Source organism: Toxotes jaculatrix, chromosome 14 (assembly GCF_017976425.1).
Source record: "Toxotes jaculatrix isolate fToxJac2 chromosome 14, fToxJac2.pri, whole genome shotgun sequence".
NCBI classification, from domain to species: domain Eukaryota; kingdom Metazoa; phylum Chordata; class Actinopteri; family Toxotidae; genus Toxotes; species Toxotes jaculatrix.
The window spans coordinates 19,102,419-19,128,076 of record NC_054407.1 but is presented as its reverse complement, the minus strand read 5'-3'; the positions used below and the strand labels follow the sequence as shown (position 1 = coordinate 19,128,076).

At 40.4% G+C, this 25,658-nt stretch overlaps 3 protein-coding genes across 7 annotated transcripts; 1 reads left to right on the top strand and 2 right to left on the bottom strand.

Moving 5' to 3' along the window:
• The first annotated feature begins 665 nt into the window (after nt 1–665).
• Nucleotides 666–3,159, top strand: klf2b (Kruppel-like factor 2b). Its single transcript, XM_041054290.1, has 3 exons — nt 666–974; nt 1,295–2,207; nt 2,333–3,159. The coding sequence occupies exons 1-3, from the start codon at nt 903–905 to the stop codon at nt 2,506–2,508; spliced, it is 1,161 nt and encodes a 386-aa protein (XP_040910224.1). The 5' UTR covers nt 666–902; the 3' UTR covers nt 2,509–3,159.
• Nucleotides 3,160–4,363: 1,204 nt separating this feature from the next.
• LOC121192557 (epidermal growth factor receptor substrate 15-like 1) lies at nt 4,364–20,099 on the bottom strand. 5 transcript variants are annotated; one of them, XM_041054288.1, is made up of 25 exons: nt 19,890–20,099; nt 19,357–19,398; nt 19,119–19,208; nt 18,981–19,028; nt 18,790–18,885; nt 18,585–18,650; nt 18,370–18,495; nt 18,207–18,266; nt 17,823–18,089; nt 16,419–16,576; nt 15,477–15,642; nt 15,170–15,232; nt 14,322–14,407; nt 13,892–13,964; nt 13,566–13,727; nt 12,797–12,994; nt 12,038–12,202; nt 11,390–11,498; nt 10,954–11,093; nt 10,678–10,738; nt 9,261–9,346; nt 8,934–8,997; nt 7,345–7,397; nt 6,555–6,571; nt 4,364–6,046 (listed from the first exon to the last, which is right to left on the bottom strand). In XM_041054288.1, exons 1-25 carry the CDS (start codon nt 19,941–19,943, stop codon nt 5,977–5,979), a joined length of 2,520 nt encoding a protein of 839 aa, XP_040910222.1. In that variant the 5' UTR covers nt 19,944–20,099; the 3' UTR covers nt 4,364–5,976. The 5 variants fall into 5 exon arrangements, with proteins under 5 accessions (XP_040910222.1, XP_040910219.1, XP_040910221.1 ...); XM_041054285.1 differs by lacking the exon at nt 6,555–6,571; XM_041054287.1 differs by lacking the exon at nt 7,345–7,397.
• Nucleotides 20,100–21,222: 1,123 nt separating this feature from the next.
• calr3b (calreticulin 3b) lies at nt 21,223–25,084 on the bottom strand. The gene is made up of 9 exons (XM_041055938.1): nt 24,896–25,084; nt 24,319–24,420; nt 23,753–23,956; nt 23,564–23,658; nt 23,248–23,457; nt 22,903–23,016; nt 22,635–22,778; nt 22,452–22,544; nt 21,223–22,326 (listed from the first exon to the last, which is right to left on the bottom strand). The coding sequence occupies exons 1-9, from the start codon at nt 24,981–24,983 to the stop codon at nt 22,108–22,110; spliced, it is 1,269 nt and encodes a 422-aa protein (XP_040911872.1). The 5' UTR covers nt 24,984–25,084; the 3' UTR covers nt 21,223–22,107.
• Between the last annotated feature and the right edge of the window lie 574 nt (nt 25,085–25,658).

The following is a 25,658-nucleotide window of genomic DNA, read 5'->3' as shown; positions in this document are numbered from 1 at the left end:
AGACACCAGTTTGAAAGTTTGAGGGGAGCACAGAATTTATTTTGGAGTTTTTTGTCATTCAAATGGAGAGAAAACAAAGAACACATAAATAATTTGTTAGGTGGCCTGAAACTAACCTATGTAATCACATGGAAGAATTGAGGAAAAAAAGAAAAAAGAAAAAACATCTCGTCAGATCCAAAACATAAATCTGATGTTTTGGGACATTTTTGTGGCAGATGCTATAGATGTGTGTGCCATAAGTAGCATAACCTCTTTACAGAATTGCCTGTGTTTTATTAAAGAATATTTCTCATTTCTGTGTCCTTTCCTTCCAGAGTTTTAACCCACTACTCTGAATCTAATTATATTTTTATTACTGCTCATCAAAAAAGCCATATCTCCTTTGTGCTGTGATGATTAACTGAAGTACTGACAGCCTTTATATTAAGTTGTTGGTGCGGCTTGGGCCCCAGCACTTTCTGTCATTAGGCTTGTTCTTTTCAGCACATTACGTAAGTATCTATGGTTGCTATATTGCCCCGTGTGTTTGCAATTTGCCTGAAACTTTTTTTTTGTTCCAACTCCAGGCTCAGGTGGGTTGGTCTGTGGGTTTGCGTCAGCCTGTGGGGAAGGGCCTGTACTTTATAGGCTCCTCTGCGCTGCTCTGCCTGTCACACAGCGCACTGAGCCCCGCTGCCTGCAGGAGCCGCTTTATAAAGGGCTAAATTTACCAAACTTTACGTTGTTTCCTGAGCTCTCACAATTGGCCAAGCGTACCCGAGCTAAACGGTTATAAGGTTGGGGGACCTCCTACCATTTTTAAACTTGTTCATGTCTTTGGAGCGCAGCTGTGGAGAGGCGACAGTGAAATAGGCGCTTAACTCGACTTTGACAAGCGATAGTTATTATTTCACCAAACCATGGCCTTATCCGGAGTGATGCTACCGTCATTTTCGACATTCTCAAACCAAAGAGAAAAAACCTGGGAAAACGTGAGTTGATAATCTTTGTATTAAGTCTGTGGAAATGTGTGTGTGAGTTGAATTAGATGTGTCACTTTGTTTCACCTGTTTTGATTAGGATGACAATATCAGTGTCCTGGAAAGCTGTTCGAACCAATTTGTCTGCTTTAGGAAAACTGAAAAAAAAAACGGAATAATTTCCAGGATTTTAGTTTTAAGAAATCGGTTTTTAGAAAGACTTGTTCTGCTGGAAATCACCTGCAGTGTCACAAACAGTACTTTATTTTTACATCAATGTTATTTTAATTATCCTATCTAACTGACCTATATATATATATTTATTCTTTCAGAGATGGAAAGGAGACATGGACAAACTAGCCTCCACCAGCTGCTCGATGTTTGAAACGGTACACAGCCTGGACAATCACAGCAAAAAGGACGACGAGGATCTGGGTAATTATTTGGATCTGGATTTTATTCTCGCCAACACAACTGGCTCAGACAACGTGGCGGAATATGTGGGCACAGTTGACCCCACCATGTACACAACTGGAAACTCTGTGCCATCCTACACAGCAGACGACCACCGCTCCCCGCCACCCCCGTACGGCGCCAGCCTCATGACAGAGCTTCTCCGCTCCGAAGGAACCAACAGCTATGGCATTACGCGCAATCCCAGCGTTCAGGGGAGATTTTATGTCAACACTGCTCCTTTCCCCCGCCCGGACAACATCAAAGTGGAGCCATCCATGGACAGTTACGGTCCCGTTTTGGGCATGGTGCCTCAGAGCTGCAGCAAAATCAAGCAAGAAGGGAACGTTTCGTGCATGATGTCCTTCGAGCAGCCCCGGGTGGCCATCTCCCCGCGGGCAGCCAGCAACATGACACCACCTCTCAGCCCCGATGACCAGGGAGCTTCGGACTGCCAGGCACAGCTGTGCCAGCCCATGAACTTCCCACAGAAGTATCACACGCCGGCGGCTTTCCCGCACCACCCTCAGGCTCCCCAGCTGCAGATGCCCTACCACGCTCCGCATACTGCCTTTGGCATGTACGATGAAGGTCTCAGCCTGCAGCCAGGCGCGCAGAGGGTGATGCTCACACCGCCTTCATCTCCCCTCGAGTTGTTGGAGTCCAAACCCAAGAGAGGGCGGCGCACATGGCCGCGAAAGCGCACGGCGACGCACACTTGCACCTTCGCCGGCTGCGGCAAAACTTACACCAAAAGCTCACACCTGAAGGCACATCTCCGAACTCACACTGGTAAGTCTGGGCTCATAACCGTCACCACAAATAAGACTATTTCTGTGCGGCCAGCACAATGCTCCGAACCGCGTTTCCCCTTTCAGCGCAGGCTAACTGTTTCCCATTTGTTTCTGTCCTCGCAGGTGAGAAGCCATACCACTGCAGCTGGGAAGGCTGTGGATGGAAATTCGCCCGCTCCGATGAGCTGACCCGTCATTTCCGCAAACACACCGGACACAGGCCCTTCCAGTGCCATCTGTGTGAACGTGCCTTTTCCAGGTCTGATCACCTCGCACTTCACATGAAGAGACACATGTGAAGGAGCCCACATAAAGGACTTGGGGTTCACGGGGTGGGGGTTGTGTTATTTTTATTGTGATTCAACTGATGTATTTTTATTTAAACTGTTCTTCACATGACCAAAGTCTTTTTTATATATAATATTGAATTTAAAAAAGTTTTAGTGTTATTATTTTTTAATAACGTAGCTGGTACTACTTTGGTTCAATAAAAGCTTTAGAAAAGCTTTGTTTGCTTTAGAGCAGGCAGACCAAGAAGGGGCTGGCCCTGTATATACTACTCTTCTTTGACAGAACTGGAATGCCGTGTTTGAAACAAGTGCCTTTCTGTGACTGTGCTACTGTAAAAGTCTTAGTGGCAATCAGACAAAATAGTACATGTTCTTGATGACAGGAGTGAAAGGCACATACAGTTGCCTAACATGCTCGAAGACAATGTTTTTTTAAACTGCCTCAGTGTCTGAATGGCCTGTTTTATTTTATTGCTTTTTCCCTGTTTGGAGTTATTGTTGTCTCCTCTGGTGTGAAACTCTTGGATCCAGCCCCTCTGTACACTATCAGGGCTTGATGTCCTGTGCATTATTTTTTACCTAAATTTATATGAATATGTAAATGGATTTTATACTGTAAAATATGTATTTATTGTAAATATTAAAATCAATGAAATTGAACGTTTGACTCGGGAACTCTTTAACTTTTCATGCATGGCGTAGTCCTTGATACATCTTGTCAACACAGTTGGTTTAATGAACCACATCCTCCCACTCCACAACAGTTCATACTGTGCTTACAACCACACAAAGTAGGTGCAGCAGACCTGCACACCGTCAGATTTGTTACACTAAATAGGTTATACATGTAGCCACTATATACCCACTTTAATTTTAAAACATGGGCACTTGATTTTCACTGTGATGTTATGCAGCTGCGAGACAGAGAAGGGCAGCCACTTGTGGGCTTAGCCTATAAATACAAACACTCCATTTCCATAATTACAGAGTGAACCAGGAGCCGTCTGGACAGAGGGGCACAGAAAACCCTCATCAGGGAGCCCTTAGACTCCCTTTCTGATGGGTAGAAATTATAGTAGGACATCAAAGGGCCTTAATACTACAATTACACGGAGTCACTGTGCACTACAGTTTCAAAGTATCTGAGTCTGCGCGTATTATGTCTGCGTGGTGTCAGTATTTGTTTCATCTGCATCAAAGGGAGAATTGAGCAGATGTATCAAAACCAGATGCCATTTTTAAAAAGCAGATAAATATGAAACATTTCTCTTAAAACACGTGGTTGGTGACTGACAAAAAAAAAACTCCCCTTTTCTATTCGGATAATTTTAAAACTTCGGACATAACTCAATAAAACCACACCGTTTATCAAAGGTGGTGTCACTCTAGTCCACAGTTATTTTGCAGTTCGTCCGTAACAAAGGAGTGTGACTTGAACAGAACTCTGCTAGAATTTATGTTAACCTTTTTTTTTTTTTTTTTTTTTTTAAAAGAGGAAGCACACACTAGGTCAAAAATATCTACAGTGGTGGATGCAAATGTATCACTCTCATTTCACTTTTTTTTGTTCCAATATCAATGCAGAACTCAGATATAAACAATCCATCTTAAATTACAAGAAAATATTTTACAAAGAAGCAGACTAAAAACAGAGTTAACCGAAGCTGTGCCTTCATTACACTTGCTGTTCCTTGAGGTCACTCGCCGTCAACTTAATTCTATATTTATCGCTGATACATTTATTTTGCAATCAAACAAATTATTCATGACTTTGTGTGATGCATGCTTGACTCCCTTATTTCCGTTGTTGTTGTTGTTACAATTTTAAATATGATTTGAAATACAGGACTTACCATGTTCCAGGAACGTTAAAAATCACTTTTATTCAATAAAAAGCTGGTAAAGTTTTGAGCAACTTGATTTTTTTTTTTTTTTTATCACATACATACTGTGCAATATTACGTTACAATGTTGATATGTTGATAAATAAGGCATTGTCACTCTGCACATGTCCAGTAAGTTCTGGAATATACAGTGCATATATTATGTGCCGAATAAACCTGATTAGTGTTATATAATTACAAGGAAGCAATATTTTAAGGCATTTAAACAAATGTCCTCCAACTGGATCATGAGACATTAATGAACTGAAAAACACAAATATAGAAAAAAAAAATCCAATGGTTGATTTGAGAAAAAAGCTGGAAGCAGACCTCACTGTGCATCAGTGGTAATGTGAAAAAGTAGCAGTAGAAGTGTAACAGCACCAGTATAAACAATGTAGGTTTACAGTTTCTTCCATTTTATAGAGGCTTTTAGTTGTATGGGAGTGCAATCTGTTTGGGCGTTACAACAAGGCAACCAATGATAAACCATCTGACACACACAAGCTGCTGACATCAGAGGGATGATGCAACAGCGCTCCAGGTAGACTGAACTTTGTTCATAAGAAAAGAAGACATCAATGATTATCGCTAGCATCTTAATCACTGTAAATACAAGAGGCGGCCGACGAGTTCATTCATAGTTAACCAAAGCTTTGTTAGAACTAAAAAGCTCATCAGGGATTCCCAGTCCTGTTGAGGGCTTGATTATATTCAAACATTTCTTCTCTACGCTAAGGCCATAAATAGCAGATCAATCATAAATGGCAAGAAACACTTGTAACATTTGAAATAAAAATCTAATTCAAGCCATTTTCATGCCGATAACTAAGACAGGTTTGTTTTTTTTAAGATAGATTCTGCTGTTCCAAGGCTTGTACATAAAAACAGTCATCTAATAATATTTCTGTACATGAAAAAGTTTCTTAAAAAAAAAACAAAACACAGGCTATTAGGGTAATTAGTGTGTATGGTTTGACTTTCAATATGAATTTTTCTGAGTAATTAAAGGTTATATAAAACCGTTTATACAGCGCATTTTAGAAGTACTTCATACACCACAGATTAATTGCTTTTGTATACAAATAAAACAGTAAAATGTTCTTACCATTGTTTTTTTGTTGCAACAAACAGGCTTTTGGTTAAGGCAGGGTGATTAACCATAACAAGATATGGAGCTAGATATAGGTTGTAGTCGAATACCCTGCTGGTTTGGGTTGCGTTAAATCGCTATGTTCTTTCAGGATGAAGCCAGGCTTAAATCAAGTGGCTCCGTATTGTCCCTGATTATAGTTGCCATGTAGTTTGGGAGCAATGAACCTTAACTGGTTGCTAAATGTGGAGTCATTTGACATAAGTCCAGTCATGGCGGGAGAAACTCTGGTCTCTTACACAAATTGGTAACAGGGGCTGCTAGTCATGTCGGGCCAGTGTCTGTGCTGTTGTCATGAGCCTGTGGACAGAGGACTATAAGGCAAAAGGAAGAGGACTGAAAAGCTGTGGTGGGGCATGCCTGGTCAGGCGCTGGGCATGTCAGCCCTGCTGAGAGCGATGGCGAGCTCCAGGTCCTGCTGCTCCTGGAGCCGCAGCCTCCTCAGCCTCTCCTGCTCCTCACGCTCGCTCTCTCGCTTGGCCCACTCCAGCTGCTGGCTCTCACTTCCAAACTAGAACAGCGAAACAAACATGAGATGTGGACAAAAACGCAGGAATGCAGGCTGAAATGTCAACACAAAAGGAGACAAATCACTGGGCAAAAGCGGACGTAAAATGAATGGTGGATGCAAATTTAAAATCAAGTGTTTCTAATTAAAGACAATGTCAAAAACTACGTCCACACGTAACTGAAATGATTTGATATACAGTATAACAGTAAGCTGAGAAAAATAAATGCAAAAATACAGACATTTAGATTTCACTTGGATGTCACAAAAAAGCCAAGAAAGCAGCTCTAAAAACTTAAAAAAAAAGACTCCTACACAAAGCAGGGTGCTACATTGGTGCCATAAATTACTGATCACATATTTCCCGTAAATATTCAGCACTTGGATCAATGTGACTAAGGATATATAATTGAAAATAATCGTGCACATGAATCACCCTTCTCAGATTATGCCGTGCGGACAGGTTTTTCACATGCAAAGGATTGACCACCACACCCTTGTACAGTCTTACCTTGACACGTTCAGATCCTGGCAGAAAAACAAAGATTACAATACAGAGCTCGATATAAAAAAAACAAAAAACAGATCCCTTTCACAAACTGTCATGCTGGCATGAGGGCTAAAATAAATTCATGTCATGTCAAATGATACAAACCAGACACAAAAAGCTGCCATGCATCATCTCTCCACTTGAGAGCACACTCAGCTGTTAGCCTATACACGATGGCAAAGAAGCGGAAGGTGGAGGACAAAGAGGCAGATTTACTCTGTTGTGCTCTGCTTTGAGGCATATCATGCTTTGACAGAAAATAAGCCTTTAGCTTGTAGTTCAGCACTTGAAAAATGCTCCGTGAGTGCTACCTGACCAGGCAAGTTCAGTAACTCGTTGACTAAAAGTGTATAAATCCTGACTTCCTTTCAAAGGCTGAAGACAGAGATGACAACAAGCATGCAAGCCCCTTTACCAGGCGGACGAAGGTTAACAGTCGACAAGATAGGACACAAACAGTCGAACTGTCCAAGTCAGTCATGCAGATGTGTATTTTCCTTTCTTACAAAGCCCTTAAAAAGCTCTCAGATGTTCTGTCAGTTGTTAGTCAACAGCCAGTAAAAACTGTATTCCTGTGATTGCTGTCTAAAGTCACCATGTGAGGGAAAGTTAACAGAATGAGGCCCAGTGAGGCCCGCTGACACCTGTGAGCCTTTAGCTCTACAATCTGAAGAGTGAGCTCAAGAGATCAGCAGCTCATGCAGACAAAGATACTTGGTCCAACAGAAAACTGTAAGTAGACTACACTTACAGAGACACAATCTGCAAAACCCACAGGATAGTCTTTGGATCTTTTACTCGAGTCTGTCGAAACAAGAGAGTCTTTACTGTCTGCTGTGGAGCAAGCACTCAGGAACGGCTCTGCAGTAACCAAACTGAGCATACCTACTGGAGAAGGAGGACATTTAAATAAAGACCAAAGCCATGTAACAAAAACAGTTTTGGTGGCCTGACTATAGAGGCTAACAACTGTTAGCCCCTTGGGAAAATAACCTCACACATTACAGGCTTGTGTAATTGTGTTGCTAAATTTTTACAGGAAGCCAAGAGCTTTAAGCTCAGAGTAGTCACCCAGGGGTGATATTGGTTTGAAAAAGGTGTTAACCACATTTTTTGAGTAAAGCTCACTGATGCATTGAAGCTTAACAAGCACAGTGTTGCTTTTTTGGAAAACAGAGTTGCAAAAGGCTGACCCACCCATGTCTACAGTAAGCTTTGAAGACATTTCCTATGCTGATAGTATTATTATCCTGCCTCTACTGTTCATCTCTCAAACTGGCACAAATACCACAAACAAAGGGCTTCATTATCTTTTCAAGACAGCCAGTAGCAATTTGATTCCGATCAACTTTTTCTAATTATTGCTCTATTAAAATACCAATTTACTAGTTAAACAAGTTCACGAATGCCGGAAAAGTTGCTGCGACACATTTGTAGGCAAACAGTTAAATTACACCCTCTTACTCCAACAAAACTAGTTGTGCAATTGTCCCTGTCATGCAGACATTCAGAAGAGCCCATGACTTTGAGAGTGGGCTTCTCACTTCCCCATCACGTATGAGGCACATTTCTGGAGCTAGCTTGTTGTCTAACAGTGGATACTCATCTCTGCCCCTCTGAGTGGTAAAGCAAAGGGGAACACGGACTTTCTCACACTGTGGCGTCTACTAAAAAAATAAGTGCAAGGTAACAGCGGAAGTGCATGCGTTGTGCATGGCCTGTGAGTAGTGTGTGACTGTGACTTCACATACACACAGATAAACAAGGGGCTAAATACATCCAAATAGCTGAAAAGAGTTTTTTCTTAATCTTATCACACTGATGGCCAGTTTAACTTAAAACAGCACTGAGCTATTTCACCTGTGGTAGAAACAAAAATAAAATAATGTCTTTATAACACCAACAGCATCACATCACTCTGGAAACCCCTACCACTACCATATCTCTGCCACCAGCTTTCCTGTTCCAATTTCAAAAGAAGAAATTACTTTCTCTGCACCCTCACTGCTCAATAGGGAAGTAGTTTTTTTTCCGCATACCATCAGGACACAAAAATCCCTGTTAAGTAGGACAACAGTCAGTCACAATGAGTGCCCAAAAATGTCGCTGCCATTACATTTTTGTGACACGCTGCAACCATTAGAAGCATAAAAGGGAAATAAAACTGACAACCCTGACATCAGAAATGATAAATGATATTCATTTAAACTGGATTAAACCAACATTACATGTTGATTATGATCATCACTAAACTATTAATGTCAATTTAAGCAGCATGCACAGTCATGTTCAAGCACACACATACACACACACACACACACACACAAAGTCGGGGCTTACCATAGGGAGGTGCAGGCCGGTTAGGAACATTTTTCTTTGATGGGAGCACAGGGTTGTCTGACTTCTGTTCACACACCAGGGAAAAGACAAAAAAAAATCCCTCAACTATCACACAAAATGATGACTTCAACAGAAATGTCAGCCAAAATCTAAAGCCTCTGGCTTCATACCAGAGAGACTGTTTTCATAAATGTGATAAACTGGCAGAGAAATAAGAAATCAGTCATGATGAGAGTAAAATTAACAACACAGCTTTCTACAGCTTAAGTGGAAAATGATGCTTTATGGTGCAACTGGTTCATAACTCCAAGACTCCCAGGAGCTTACCTTAGACATCTGACTAAAGTCAGCAAATCCACCCCCTTTGCTTCCAAAAGAGTTGCTTCCAAAGGGGTCCACTGTCCCAAACACATCTGTGACAAGAGTACATTGAAGCGCATTTGGAACATTTGAATACATTTATGGAAAAAGCCAGAAACTATAATGAAGTTCAGCCCCAAACCGCACATTCAAAATCATCTCTACATCTTGCTTATTCTGAAAAGGCCTGCGTGTGTTTTCCAGAAGAGGGAATGTGGCATGACCGTTTAATTTTCCATGACATTTCGCAAAAACCTGGAAAGCAGAGGTTTTGTTTAACCTGACGTATGCATGTGATCAGCTAATTAAAGGCGTCAGTTGGCGTACTGTTAACCAGAACTGTGCCCTGGTTGTTTTGAAGCTCAGTGGTATGCCGCTTAATGAAAAAAAAACGCCAAACTGCAGATGGTTACAGTGAAAAAACAAAACATTGTAATAGAATATGTTTGTTGTGAATGTGCGACCACAAGAGACCCCATTCATGTGAAGTACGCAGTGTTTTCTTTTACGCACAGTAACTCAGCTCAGGCCTACAGTTGACTCTGTGTTCTTCTGAAGGTGTGTAGCATGGCAGAGCACTGGCCAGGACTGGCCACTAACTTAAAACAACTTCTGTACCGAATGAGGCAGAACAGTTCAATAGCAGCAGATATAAAGACAGGACAGAGGCAGGAGTGAACTGGTTAAAGGAGTGGCAGTGTATTCTAGTAGAGCAAGACCAGCAGTCACAGAGTTTCTGTTATGCTTGGCTCCTGCAAGCCTCCTGTTTTTCCAGGGTAGGGGGAGTATTTTTAGTTGGCCAGTGGTTAAATGCGTAGGTACTCGACTAAAAATAGCCCCAAACCACAGGAAAAATTGAAGCCACTGTGAGTAAAAATTGTTTGCCCCTCATGCCCCCAAAAATATAATCTAAATCTAACACGTCACCCAGAACGGCAAAGAATAACTCTTTGAGATGAGTTCCACGACTAGGACGTTCTCTCATGTTCAGATGTCAGTTAATAGAATCATATTCTGGGAAATGTGCATGGAAAATCTGCACATATTTAGTACAGGGATGACAATGCATCTCCACTTTTATTTGACAAAGTCACATGGCAAAAAGTCCAAAGCACAGTAGGTTCTACTGTAGCACCATCATACAGAATACCTTCCTGACTACGGTAATAGTAATGAGAAAGTCTACAAATAGACTTACAGACTACTAAATAGCCTAACTTAGGTTAAACAGGAAAATGTAGTATTTTTGACTTTTCCCAAAAGGGCTTAATAGAAACAATTTCAGAAACAAATGTTTTCACACACATAAATATAACCTTAGATCAAGCTTTACATTTATGACTGAGAAACTGACATCCAATGCTTTCTGTGAGCAGAAACTTACCTGAATCCTTTGGTTTTGTGCTGTTTGATGTGAAAGGGTCACCACTGATGAAGACACTTGGCTGGGAAAAACAAAAGAAGCACAGCACAACAACAGTAACTGAGCTGAAAAACCGCAAGAAATCTCTTTGTAGTACTGGTTTACTTTTCAAGGTATCTACAATAGCAAAGACATGTCAGAGCTTGTTTTCTACAGTATCAGCGCTGACAACTACAGCACGTCATTAAACACAGACTTAAACTTTTGACTTTTCCTGCAAAAAGAGGTGTTTGATACCTTGGCTGGTGGTGTGGGTTTTCTACCAAAGGGATCTGAGGATGCAAACAGGTCTGTCTTGTCTGTTCTCTTAAAAAAATCTTCAGATGAGGTGCCTTTGAAAGGGTCGCTTTCTTTGAAAGGGTCTCCTCCAAATGGATCTAGAAAAAAGGACAAGACAGTCATCTTCAGATTCTGACAAGAAATCATTCCCATTATTGTCATTTCTTTTCTTTTTTCACAGTATGAACTTTAACAGACTGGAAAAAACAACAGTCTTCCATTTCATTTAAAACTCTTAGGTCATTGTAGGTCCTGCAAAAGTATTACATGGAAATACTCATAGAAATTAGTGCAAGTGATTACCAAATGACATCAACTGGTGGAGCAGGGAGTAATCTTGATCATTATAGACAATAGGAGCAAATAATAAAAAGATAAAAGAAAGTGTTCAAACCTTTGAAGCTGTCAGACTTAAAAGGGTCTTCTGTCTGGAAGGGGTCTGCTGGGGGCTCCTTAGCACCACTGTTATTGAACATGGCTATCTTTGACTTGAAAGAATCATCCTAGTAAAAATACATTGAAAAAACACAATTAATAAATATATCAAATATCAGTGAAGTCTTGACAATGAAACAGCAAAAAAAAAATTGTTTTAGTGACAATTTTAAGTAACAGTGTTAGCACAGCGAGACAACAATAAGAGAGCATGCACGCTTTCTAAACAGACTCAAAACAAAGAGAACAAACATAGCATGTCTAATCTGTAATTGTAAGGTATGACTTAAAGCCCTTTTCCACAAAAATACCCTTGAACTGCAGGAACTAAAACTTTGGAGACTACAAAACTAAGGAACAAAAAAGGTTTCAGGAAAATTTTTGTTTTTGCACTCTGTGGTATCTGAAAAGCAATGAACAGGTAAATTAGGAGGAAGTGTCATAAAACCGGCCACTGTTAAGACTGAAATGCTAGCCAGTTTCTTCATTCTCCTTTTGTCTTTTAAGGGGATGGGAACCACAACTGAATGGAAGCAGGTTTTTCAGGTGGAACGGCTGGTGAAGTTCCAGAGGTCCAGGCATAAAGATGTATTCATCATCTCCTCACCGCACTCCTGAAATTTCCGTTCTCCTTTTCAGCAAACCCTTCACTTAAGTCCGGCAGGTTGCTGAAGTTTCCTCCGTTGATGTCACTCAAAGCTCCGTTATATTGCTCAATGGTCTTGGTCACCTCCTTTTGGCTGTCCTGGATCAGCGACAGCTTACTGCGAGCCTAAACACACACAAAAGACCTTTTAACCCAGCTTTAGCCCAGCTCAAAGCAAAAGTAGAATTCACACACTATTACATGAATTGTGATTCATTTAGCCAAATTTCAATTTGTCACTGAATTACCTCCCCTAATGGCAGAAAAGAGGCTCCTCAAAAGTCTTCAGCAGATAGAGAAATGTACCTGATTTTTAGCAGCTCGTGCAACTGGTGGTTCGTGGTTAAGTTGATGGAAAAAACCGCTATGATACAACAGTTTCACTTCAGTCCACTTAAAAATGTGTGTGCTTCAAAGCATACTAGATACATTAAGAACAATGGTCACAGAAGCAAAATTAAAACTAATGTTTCCAAAATCTATGTTGCTGTGTTTTAAAAACCATTTCCAGTAACATAAAACACAATACAAGTTCAAATTCCACAGATAGTACATGAACATACAAACCCTTTCAACCTCCAAGTCAGTCTTGTAATTGAGTATTCAACTTTCTAACTTTACAACCTTATCTTTATGCTGCACAGCACTAAGTTAATCAGTTAATGGCCAAAAGAGGCAGAACATCCTCATGTAACCTGTTGTCGGCCCATGTGCACTGACCTGGTTGATCTCTTCCTGGGTGGTTTTGAGGGACTTCATGATGCTGTCCAGCTGGACGCGACCAGAGAGCAGGCTCTGCTCCAGCTGGGCCTCCTCCTCCTGCAGTCGGCTCAGGTCTGCCTTGGTGCGGCTCAGTTCGTCCTCCTGGCTCCGGAGGTCGGTCTCCTGAGAGCGGATCTGACTTTGCAGGGACGAAATCTGGAGTGGAAGGAAAGAAATGAGTTTTATATTTGTAGGTCCATCAATTGTGTAACACCCAAATTGCAACACATTTAGAAGTTATAGCTTTAAATCATTTTTAGTTTTGCCTGTTGGACTGATGCAAGCAGCAACATTTTAAAGCTTGTCCTCAGGAGGATGCAAGAACAATACAGTACAGTAAGATGGTGCTGCTCATTATACTTACTTTTAATTAAACATACTTTTTACTTAATTTGCCTCAAATGAATCAGCAATGCAAGTCCTCACATCTTAATATGTATTTCCCCAAACAACAAAGTAAGCAAACCAAATTTACATAATTTTAGAAGACTTAGTGACTCTGTTACAAAACACCTTAACCTCAACTGGCCTCACTGTTTGACTGACATCTGGTATCTTTTATCTGACCTCAAAAATACCAAAACATTATCTGTTTAGTACAAAGATTACACCACTATAAGATCACAAGATAAGAACTGCATGTAAATCATCATGTCAGAAGCACAAAATAAAATACATCCAAATTCCTTGTTATTATATGAATGTTCTAACAAGTCAAGTCTCTAACCATTTGGGACTCTTCCTGGCACTTTTGTTTGACGTCGTTGACCATCCCTTCCAGCTTGGAGCGCTGCTGGTCCATCTCCTCCAGGCGCTCCTGGGCATCCTGCTTTTGGGACTCCAGGTCCTGCAGGCTGTTGCTCTCTCTGTCCAAGTCGTTCTGCATATCCTGAAAGTCCATCAAACACACACGCACATGCACAGGTAAACACCTGTTGCAGGGCACAGCTACAGGGTATCATCTTTATTCACCTATTTATTCTTCCAGTTCACCTCTTCACCTTTGTACCATGAATTGTGTAGTCCAATCATTTGCAAATTATTTCTGCTTACCTGAACTTCACTGTTTTGCTGCCTGATGGAATCCTCCTTTTCCCTGATCTCTTGCTCCAGGATGAATTTCTCTCTATAGGTGAAGTGTGTGGGAGAAGAGCAAGGGAAGAAAGTGAAAAACTCTGTTAATTACACCCCAAAAAGCCAATGTGTCATTGTATTGTGCTTAGTGCAAATTAAACTTTCAACTAACGTACAATAACCTAATAAAGTATCAGCAAGGCTCCATTGTGATGCTGTTCTCTTCGCTAAGAAAGAAAACCTAAAGGAGCATGTGGCTACATAAAGGTTAACACTATTCAACAAAACTACACCAAATCATCAGCTTTGATCACAAGCCTGAACATCACCTCACTGCAACCTCCCCTCCTTTTTCTCAGAGGAAGTGAAACAAAGCTATCCTCCTGTTACTCAGGGTACAGGGGCTCACCTCTGCAGCTGAGCTATTTCCTGGCTGAGGTCATCTAGCTCTTTGATGCCTGTCAGATCTACCGACCCCGTGGAGCTGGTGCTGTCCTGAGGCGAGAGACATTGAGATAGATGAGCGAGAGAAAAGAAAAGCTGGGCAAGAACGTACCATGGAGGACACAAGGTGATGGAGGGTGAAAACAGAGACGACAGGAGTGACATGGATGTGAAAAAGACATTAAAGAAAATGTTCTAATAGGGAAGGGGGACAAAATGGAGGGAGAGGGAGAGCAGAGGGGACATGAGAGGTACACAGGGGGAGAGAGGAGCTTCCCACTGATACGTCTAACAAAACAAAAGACACAGGAAGGAAATACAAACACCTCGCACAGCTAGAGAGCAAGAGAGACAATACATGAATGAAGAGAAATGCACACAATACAAAAGAATTTAACACTACAGTGAAAGGTGTTACAATATAAAACGCGTCTTATAAATCAGTGCTCAACATATCAGGCCTATAATAAATGTCTTAACAGAAAATCATACTTGAATAATGTTGATGGAAATTAGTACACATTGGTTGCTATGAAGGACCATGTTGACAAAACTGCAGCAGGTGGCAGTGTGAGGCCTTAACACAGGTTTATAAAAGACAAATGTGTGGAAGCCCCAAGAAATAATTAATATGTTGAAAATAGCAAACAATATCTAAGAGATCTGTTGTTCCCTTGTGTTGGGGAAAATAAACTGGGAATCTAATGCATAGTAAAAGAAACACGGCTCTGTTTGTACCCGGAGCTCCAGACTTAGGCAGAGAATATAACAGAACAAAAGCGCCACCTTGTGACACAAAGCCCAAACACTCACTCTGCGCATATTAGCTAGTGCAGCAGGTTCAGGTCTCAGAGAAGACATAAGCCCCAAATAGCTCTGTTAGATGGGATAGAAAAGAGCTCAAAAAAGAAAAAGCAGAAAAAAACAGTTTTGCAAGGCAAGGCTGAAAAGCCAGACAGCAGAATTCACCATTTAGAATGCATATAGTAGCTAGGGAACATAGATTTTAAAGGTACAGATGAAATAGAAAATTTTGGCTTTGGAAAAAAGGAGGAATTTCAACAAATAAGATGACTGGAAGATTAAGCAGTGGTTGTAGTGAGCTAAAGTCAGGACTCACAGGGCCTGTCGCTGATGCTGCAGTCCTTTCTGAGGGGGGAATCATGTCTGGAGTGAGAGTGGAGGGAGGGTCTATACCTTTAGTGACCTTCTGCTGAATCAGATACATGGCTAGGGAGAACTGCTCCCGGGTCAGCTTGCCCGTCTGTTTAGTGTCGGCTAATCCCCTGCAGACAGAAGGGTAAACTTCACTCAAAAAATGATATACTGCATACTTTGTGAGAAAATAATACCACAGATTCACAGATAAAATCATGTTCTGAACGTTTATCATTTTAACTGTTTCTACTGCCTTCTTCTGGCAGTTGAACCCATGTTCTAAAGAAAATGTAATGATTTAAACTGTCCAAAAGATGGTGCTATGGCATTAAACCTGGTCAGACAAAACAAAGCAAATTAAGACAATATCTCCACCACTTAACCAACACCTAGACAATATTTGAAAACTGCAAATACAGCACAAGCCAGTTAAGAGACTCACTCAACCATTTGACCACACATGCATGGTATAAAGGAAAGTGGAGCAAAGAAGACACAAGCAAATACAGAAACGCTGCAAGTACTACACAACATAAAAGAAATTTCTGGAGGGCACTAAATGCAGAGACAAATATATTGATCACTCATCAATGATAACTGAAAATCAGGCAACAATGTTTATTTTTGTTTTAACACTGATCACTAGATATTGTCTATACATTTAGTCTTCTTTAGTGACTTGTTCTTATTGCTTGCTTGCTCATCTGTTTTTATTGTGCCCCCGGAAACATGTATTGTGTAAACCCTTAGTTCTGTTTTTATGTTGGAACTTGCAGGGTTTTTCTGCTTGTGTTTTCTTCAGTTACAGTGAATTCAACTCTCTTACCCACTGTAACATTCTCCATTAAAGTAATGAGGAAAACATCTATAAATAAATCTAACGTGAACTGCGCTGTGGTCTCACCATATCTGTGCCAACATTGTCTGGGAGAGACTGGACTGCATGAAGATCTCTATCACCTCAGAGCCAGTGACAAGGCCGTCATTGTCGGTGTCTGTTTGCTTGAAAATGTCACTATATCTCTCTCTGTCCGCCACCGGTACCACCCAATTCACCGCGGGCTACAATTAACAAAGCACAATGTTTCAGTGATTTCAGATGAGCACATCTTCTTATGTATTACTCTTAAACTAGATATTTTGAGATATAAGTGAGGAAAACGTTTCACAATTCACAAATCTACACACATTCACAAATCTACTGAAATTGGTAGTACATAAAAGAATAACATCTAATTAGTGTAACTAAATGAGCTATTTTCAGAGAGTACATATGCAAGAACATTTTAGCACATAAATATAACATTTTATTTCTGTCACAAATAATGTGCAAGGTCCCCTACATGTGTTATAAACAGTCCAGCATTTTGTTTTGGGTACATTACAGAGAAAATATCTACCTGGGGAAATTAAAATAGCTTTTAAAGAAGGGGGAAAGGACACTAATTCAAAAAAAGAGGGCGTTGCAGCAAGTGTCATGAAAGCCACGTCAGGTGATCATGATACAAGTGTGAACAGAGAATCTTGCATCTGAAGGAAACCTGTTTCTCCAAAAGTCACGGGTGAAAGATCCCTGCAGCTATATAAACGTAGAGAGAAACACAATGGCCTGTGTACAATGCTTAGAACAATGTGGCAGAACAAGTCCTCCCATTAGCAACAGAAAAGAATCAATATGTGAAATGCTGGTTTCCTTAAGACACCAGGCTCTGTTCTTGTGACGCTTTAGGGAAACTGGACTATAGGAAACTGCACTTAGAGCATATGACACATGTAAACTTTTTTTTCTTTTTTACACAAATTCCAATCAATAAGGCAGGTATGGTGTGAAAGTACCGAAGACAATGGACATAGGCACAGTCCTACAGTAAAAGAAGTGACATTGGAGTATATCATTTAATGGAGAGAGTAGGGCTGGGAAGTAACTCAGTATTAGCATTTATGAATTTTCAGTGGAATTTTATCTGAAAATACAATTTGACAAAATTCTGTTGTGTAAGTGAATCATTCTAAACAAATAGCAGCTAAAAGCTAATCAAGTTTTTTTTTTGCTTTACATTAATGAAGAGCTGATTGCTGTAATGCAGAAAATTAGATTACAGTTATACAGTATATCATTGCTCTGAACATTAGTTTAATTATTTAATGTGCGACATTTCATACATGTTTCTATAATTGGAGGTATAGTAATTCATTATCAATAATACTTTGATATTAATTTTAAGCATAATTTAACCGTGCTTCTTCGCCCATCATAGACTAATCGACACCTCAAGGGAAAAACAGGTGAGAAGGTGAAGTGACATACCGGTGAGCTGGATTTGAAGGAGTGTTTTGGAGAGAGGTTGACAGTACTGGTGCTGAGGGGAGTAGTGTTGCCTAGAGGAGGAGTGCTTCGCAAGGCCTCTTTGAGAGGAGCCGGGCCAGCTGTAAGCCCGGACAGAGCAGGCAGCACAGCCACCGCACCTGGCAGCGCACCTGCAGACTTCTTTCTTTTAGATGGGGGGATGAGAGAAGCTGGTAAGGTAGCTGGGACGGGCTCCTTCTCCATGGCTCGATACACAAGATGCATGGCCTAGAACACAGTGAAATCAGATCATTTATATATGTATATTGGTAAAAACTGCTTTAAAAAAACTCTAACCTATATTTTCTTCCCAGTATTTACTTTAGACGTCAAAGGCCATCTTACCACCGTGAATTCATCTTTGTCCAAGTGTCCATCTTTATCTACATCACTTAAGTCCCAAATCTAGAGAAAGAGTAAATAAATGCAAAAATGAACATGGTTTAGTTGATTTGAATTGTTAACTTTGTGTTATGTGTGTAAATATCAATTTAACATGTCATATCACCTTTCCTAACACATCCAGAGGTAGTTTGGAGTTTATCAAAACTGGCCTGACTTTATCCCCAGAGAGGAGACCCTTTACAGGAGACAGGCTCTCAAAAATGCCCTCAAATTTCCCTTTTTCATCAGGCTGGGAAAAAAAAGAAAAACTCAAGTTTAGATGACAAGCTTGATTTTCTTTTATTCTCAAGAACGTTGTTGAAAATACAATCAGCTCACTCTTATTGCCCACTGTGAGTCAGGCGCTGTCGTTGAAGCACCTAATAATGGGCTGTTAGTGTCTTTCTGTAAAAAATAAAGAGAGGATAACATACTTACAAGAAGGGCAGACAAGCAGTAACAAATGCATGAAGCTGAAGAAAAAACAGGGATGCAGTTTTATCTCACAATATCACTTTCTGAAACACTCCATTTCAACACTTACAAATTTGGGTGCAGCTAAGTTTTGGTTGAGGTTGTTAAGGCTGATATCATTTCCACCCTGTGCTGAGGCCACCAGTCTCAAAGTTATGAAGAAACCCTAAAAAAAGAAGAAGAAAGCCAGGCAAATCCGGCGTTTAATGCACACATCAGCATTCCCACTCACAGTAAATTTACAGAGAAATTCTGTGTTACCCGCTTATCCAGATAGCCTTTTCTTTCTGAATCTGCCAAATCCCAAATCTAGGAAAATAATAACAAAACAAATAATTTAGATGCTGTTGGCTGAACATATGATTTTTGTGTGCACATGTTCGTGTGTTTTAGACCCACCTTCCCCAATGTACTGTCTGACAGCCCTGACTTCTTAAGGAACTGAGCTGCATCTCCAGCGGAGATTTTGCCAGTGTTTCCTGGATCCAGCTACAAAGAATCAATAACAAACACTAAATGGATGCATCAGACACAACTGTGATTGTTAATTCATTTTATAAGACACATAATATTGATTTGAAGGAACACTATAAGAGTTTGGGGTGGTCTTGTTTATCAGCGATAAGCACGACCTTACCTGTCTGTAATAGTTTTCATAGGCTGGGTTTCCACTTGATAACTGGAGAAACAGACAGGAAAGGAGCACAGCAGCTAGGTTATAATGACTGTGTCAGCTAGCACACAGACAAAATGTAGTTGTTGGAAATGTACAAACAGCTGTAACGTTAAGAGACTGTAAGATGTGAAAGTCGATAAACACAGCTTTGATCGCTAACGTTAGCTAACTAAAGATTTGTTATTGCCCAGTTATAACTACTAAGCACTTATTTTAAATAGTACCACCTTCGCTGTTGACGTTACCACTTTCCTTGCAATAGTAGCTTCCCTCTACCACTAAAACGTACAACAACTTTGCAATCCTTGCTTAATCTAGCTAACCATGTTAAGTTAGTTGGCTACGAAAGGTTGCTAATACGGTTCCACGGGTCAATATTTACCACAGCTTATAAAGCAACAATGTGGCGAGAGCATACAAACACTGTCACTGTCACTTTATGATGATCGATATTAAAATTAAGAGACTTTTCTTGAGATATTGGATGTTCTTACCTGAGTGAGAGTCATGAGCGCCGCCATATTTCCTTGTGTCTCGGGAGCGTGCATACGCCCCTTAACCGAGCGGGGACGAGCGGGGACAACTCGGAGATGACCGAGGTTCCGGTGGGAGAACCGTCTCAGTCACAACACCGGGAACGCTGTCTGGGACAACAGCTCCAGACTGATAGCGCAGAGGTGGAATTGAGTCTTATTAAAATGGCACTGGTATTAATGACCGACTGGCTGAGTCACGGTCACAGCCCTGATGGAAAAAAAAAACACCGTATGACGAGGCACAGGTGTTGACCCGTGTTAAAGGTAGAGTACACATTTCATCTCGCTGTATCCAGCAGAGATGCCGCATTAGTAATAAAGAAGTATCCTTCGAGGTTAAATCGAATTTACTCCGTAAAACTAGCTTTGGATGGATATGCAGAGTTTTATCAGTAGGAATGGGGAATATGGTGTAATGTACTTTGCGGTGTGCGGGATGGAAATCAGTGTTTCTCACATAATCCAGTTGCCTAACTTTGTTATAATGCCCACTTACTCCCCCTATCCCAGATTGCCTTAAAGCCAGACTTGTGTGTAGCGTGTGAGACTCTTGTGTGTAATTTAACTTCATACACATTTCTGTTTTCCTTTTCTTTGTTGAATAATATCATGTTGCTGAAGCTGTCACGTCTGGAGTGCTCTGGACCTGATGCATTAAAGGCAACACACTACATACACAGTGCTCATAGTAGGGGAGGAACCATTAAGTCTACAGGGGCCCATAACTCAATTTTGTTTCAGGGCCCCATGGCAGAGAAACAGCAGAAAACAACAGATTAGAAAATGGTGCAATTTCTTAATGGATTTTGTTTTACACTGGATAGGGTGTGTGTGTGTGTGTGTGAATGAATAAATAGTCAGTATATCCTCTACAAAAATAAAACTGTTATTATTTCAGATGTATCACTTAGCAATTTATAAATCAGTAAGTCAACAAGTAAAAACCTTTCAGATGTTATCTTTATGGAAGTTTCTTGATTTATGTCACAGTTATGAAGGTCCTTGTGAGCCTGTCATCACATTTCATTTGTTTTTCCCCACCACAAATCTTTGGAAACCTCCCCCAGAGGATAAACAGGCTTCAGAGAGACATCTTTACTATTACTATTACTTCCAGTTGTTTTTCCCCTCAGTGGAACAAATCTATATATAAAAACTGTAATATCACTGGTTCCAAATTTTGATTACTATTCTGTCCCACACTGCAAAACATAAAAAAATGTGTTGATTTATATTTAGACTACATACTTCCAAAATGTGCATACGAAGTGAACAAAATATGACCAGGCAATAAGGTTAAACTCTTTTAATAAAAACTTTGGTATCAATAACATTCTGTCCAATAAAAATAAATGTGTGACCCTTACTGATGTCATGAGTCACACCAGGGGCTCACCATCTGTTTCTCCAGACTTTCATGATATAATGCAGGTCCCATCACATTACCATGAAGACATGTTGAATTTATGCCATTTCAATGTAGAAAAACAATTTCACTGTGTACTTAGATTTCATTCAATTATACCTTAAAGAGTGTGGAAAGGAAAATAAAAAGTCAGTGCCAAAGACATAACCAAAATAAGTTACATCATGTTACAGTTTTCATTTCTCTGTATTTTGTGGTTTTCTATTGCTGTAAGTCTTTTGGTTTATGCATTGTATGTTCAGTTATGTGCCTTTTATATTTCACTGGGCTGAAATAGATGTTTTTTTAAGCTGAACTTGTTTCATTTTGAATGTGTAATCCTTTTTCTCTGCAGATCTCAATTTGTCATATTTACCATACTTTTATCACAGGTTCTGGTCAACCATACTCAGATGAGCAAATGTGCAAGGGAATCTGCAAATAAGGTCTATGTGTAGATAAAGAAAAATCAAGAAAACAGTGGATGTCAGTGCCTTTCTATTCTCTGTTATTACAAAATGAGGAATGGGCTTTGTCGGCATAAATCTTACAATCAATCCAGCTGTTTAGGGGCAACAGGGTAACATCAAGACCAAAATGATAGAGAAACTAAGTCCATTAACACCCACCTGCCCCACTTCACTACATTTGCCCCCAAGTTAGGTTGTGTCCAGATCTCAGGGAAAGGATGCACAGCAGCCACAATACCCCTGGGAATTATAGGACAGAGTTTCTAATGGAGGGAAAGACAAAATCTCTGGACAACCCTCCTTAAAGCTCATCTTTAAGCTTTACGTCCTCATCCTCCATTTCTGAAAGTGCTTCCTCCATATCATCCTTTGTTTCTTCCTCTTCTTCTTCTTCCTCCTCCTCCTCATCAATATCTTCATCTTCATCCTCCTCAGCTTGAGTATCTTGTTCTTTGTTCTTCTCCTCCTCTTCCTTTTGTTTCAGGTCATCTTGCTCCTGCTTCATTTTCCTCTCTGGTTCCTGTGAGGAAAATTGAAATTATCACAAAGTCTCTTTATCTATCTAGTATCTCACTGGCAATGGTTAATGGTTTTTTTGTACATATGACAAAGTATGGCTTAAAGAGAATACCAGCACTAGCTTACCTTTGTCACACCCCATGTCTCCTTTGCAATGTCTTCTGCTTCCTTCACATCGTCTGAGATCAGGAAGTTGTCAAAGATGGTACCAGATTTCACCTAAGATAAACAATGACAAATGTTACACTGTAGTTAAACAGTGCTATGACAATAACATTACAATTCAAAGATGATCTCTTTCTCTCTCACCTGCCAAAGATCAAGACCTAAAACACCAATGCTGTCAAACTTGTAGATGTTTGAATCAGGGCTATATTCAGGATTGTCAATCTCAGGATGCACCCAGGGTCCTTTGTAGTTAGGGTTGTCGATCTGTTTGGGTTTCCATTCTCCCTGTAATAGAGATGTTATTTATCAAGCTGCAAAGGCATTGGCAGAGTGAACGTAAAGCATTTTTCAGGCAGAAGAGATCACACAGATCATAAAATCTAGCCATGACTATTCTGATTTAACCTACTTTGTACTCTGGGTTGGGGATCATGGGTGGCTCCCACTCTCCATCCATATCCTCATCCCAGTCTTCAGGCTTTTTAGCATCAGGGTCTGGAATATTTTCAGGTTTGTCCCAGTCCTAAAGAAAAACAGATAATCCTAAAATGAAAGTTGAACTAACAGAAAAGTGAGAGAAAATTCTAATCTTTAAAGCCGTGGGCTGCTGTGTAAATCTGGGTGAGAAGTACATTCCTCCTCCTGTCATCCCTTCCATGGACGTAAAAGCACTTTCAGTCAATGCAAAGCAGATAAAACGTATGGAGGAGGTTGGTTATTGCTATTACTAAATGATAACAGTAAGCTTTTTTACCTCTGGCTTGGTGTCATCAGCATCATCAATCTTGGCACGATCATCCCAGTCCTCTGGCTTCTTGGCTTCGGGGTCCTTTATTTTCTTAGGAGGCAGGAAGTCCCAGTCATCCTCCAGACTGCCAGATTCTACCTTCTCATTGTCAATCTTCACTTCATAGGTTTGATCTGGATTCAGGATCAGCGTGTACAGGTGGGTCAGCTCATCATCCTAGAAGGAAAAGTGGTATTTGGATTAAACCACTGGTGCAGAAGTATTGCACATTTGTATTTTATGATAAATATCTGTTTTTTTTTATTTGAGAACCCAGAATTACCTTGCACTTAATCTCTTTCTTGATGAGGTGATTCTTTCCTTTGTAATTGAAGATGACGTGGACTTTCTTTGTGCTGTAGCCACAGATATCAGGACCTGGGTAAGTTATATTTAATTACTACATGTTCCAAATTGTGTTATTGTAGCCGTTCAGTTGTTACTGTCCATTACCGTGAACATCCTCACTTACCAAACATGATGTAGTATGAGGATTCTCCATGCATGTCAGCCTGATCCAAACCAGCAGGGAAGACCTTCACATAGCCACCACCACAGTCAATCTTTTGCTCATGCTTGACAGTAAACTGAATGACCAAAGGCTTGCCCTCGTTGCTGAAGGGGTCAAAACGGGAAGAGACAGCATAGAAATGAGCATCCTGGCTTGTCTGGAGACCTAAAATAGAAAGTACAAAAGAAATCATTAGTAAGATAAACACAAAATAGGCTCTCTTTAGCTAACTGTACCACAAAACAGTGATACTAAGGCATTTTAACTTACTGACAGGACATAACTATGTAAGACCGATAAATACATTAGAACTGTGCAGCAAGTGAGTTTTTAGTTATTCTCTTTTGTTCTCAAAAGATTTGATGTTCATATCCACCATTAAAATATGAATTCTGTATTTCCATCAAGAACAGTTTTGAATGCCTTGGTATCTTTTCGTGAATACAGCATGATCAACTCTAAAAATGTTATTTTTGAATCAAACCACGTGATTCTTGTTCTGTGGAATAAGAACTCAAAACATTTACCTTTGTCTTTCTCAGCATCTCCGTAGAAGTTCCCAGCCGTCAGTTTCCACTCTCCATAGTCAGACTTGTGTTTGGAGTTCACCCAGCGACTTGTCCATTCATCTGAACAGAAAACGACCATTTTTACCAACGACCAAGTTTACTGAGGAGTAACACTTGAGAAACCTTTTATTTCAAATACATCGAGTTACTTCCCGCAAATAATTACCCAACTGTTCATTCATTGACGTTACGTTTTGAAATATAGCTGTTAAAATGGCTAAATTCGTTTGGTTAGTTAGTTCAGACTGCAACTTAGGCCCACACTCAGTAACATTAGTGGCATAAACGTTACATTTGCTAGCTGGCTGGGGCCTTGCTAAACTTAGGCAGCTAACAACCCAGTTAAAGCTGGGAAACTGAGAAGGGTGGCATTTTCATTTAATCACCGACTGAGAAAACTTGTTTTCGAGAAGAGGCTTTCGAGAAAAACTCAACGATAATTCTGACAGAATGACGGTGAGCAGTCAAGCTAACATGCAATGAATTAAACTCCTGCACAACTAGCTAGAGTTAGACATTTCCATGCTGAACTTACCACCGTCCAGAAACTCCTCCCGAAAGTAAACCTTTGCATGCACGCAGTATACTGCGAATATAAACGCAACGACACCTAAGACTTGCATTTTCCCTAGAACAGCCCTACTTTGGAATGATGATAATATCCTTGCTCACTAGTGAATACCCAGAGGAGACGGAAGAGAGGGGAATATTTTAGAGTCGCTCCAGCGAACAGATGTCTACCTGCCATTGGCCAGCAAGATGGTGTGCCTGGACCAATCGCAGTAGACCACGAAACATATGTGGTCTCTGGTTTCTGATCCAGGATCGGTTTATATTTTTTTTTTAATCATTTCGACTGTGTCGTTATATGAGCAGTCCGGTAGAGGGTACCAAATAGCAAAGATGGAAACTAAAATGGCCTCAAGAGAAGGCCTAAGGCCTCCACAGTCATCACTACAACTCCCACATATCGGAGAATGCCTCTGGTAGTTTGATTTGTAAGTAAGCATAGCGGTAAGCTAGTTCAAGACTACAAAATTAACACAATTAACAGTGTTACGACAGACAGAAATACTTGGGACAAGTGTACTTAAATCTTTCACAAAACCCCATAAGTGAGGCAAATGACATTAGCAAACTATGAGTTAATTAGTGACACTGAGATTTAAACTGGCTTTTACTGTACCGTCTCTGTTGCTAACGGCTGGAGCGCGTGCATTCTCAACTGTAACGGCTGTACCGCTGATAACGGCTGAATTTGAATGTAAACTTAATTGCTAGCGGCCAGAAAACAGAGA

Excerpts from the sequence above, each read along its gene's own strand:
- klf2b (XM_041054290.1), top strand. The coding sequence starts at position 903 with ATGGCCTTATCCGGAGTGATGCTACCGTCATTTTCGACATTCTCAAAC. Across the intron at positions 975-1,294 it reads GAGAAAAAACCTGGGAAAAC|AGATGGAAAGGAGACATGGA; the intron begins GTGAGTTGATAA and ends TTATTCTTTCAG. Across the intron at positions 2,208-2,332 it reads ACATCTCCGAACTCACACTG|GTGAGAAGCCATACCACTGC; the intron begins GTAAGTCTGGGC and ends CTGTCCTCGCAG.
- LOC121192557 (XM_041054285.1), bottom strand. The coding sequence starts at position 19,943 with ATGCACGCTCCCGAGACACAAGGAAATATGGCGGCGCTCATGACTCTC. Across the intron at positions 18,267-18,369 it reads CTCTGGATGTGTTAGGAAAG|ATTTGGGACTTAAGTGATGT; the intron begins GTGATATGACAT and ends CTCTTTCTCTAG. Across the intron at positions 13,728-13,891 it reads AGCAAAACAGTGAAGTTCAG|GATATGCAGAACGACTTGGA; the intron begins GTAAGCAGAAAT and ends ATGGACTTTCAG.
- calr3b (XM_041055938.1), bottom strand. The coding sequence starts at position 24,983 with ATGCAAGTCTTAGGTGTCGTTGCGTTTATATTCGCAGTATACTGCGTG. Across the intron at positions 23,659-23,752 it reads CTCATACTACATCATGTTTG|GTCCTGATATCTGTGGCTAC; the intron begins GTAAGTGAGGAT and ends TAACTTACCCAG. Across the intron at positions 22,545-22,634 it reads TAGGTCTTGATCTTTGGCAG|GTGAAATCTGGTACCATCTT; the intron begins GTGAGAGAGAAA and ends TGTTTATCTTAG.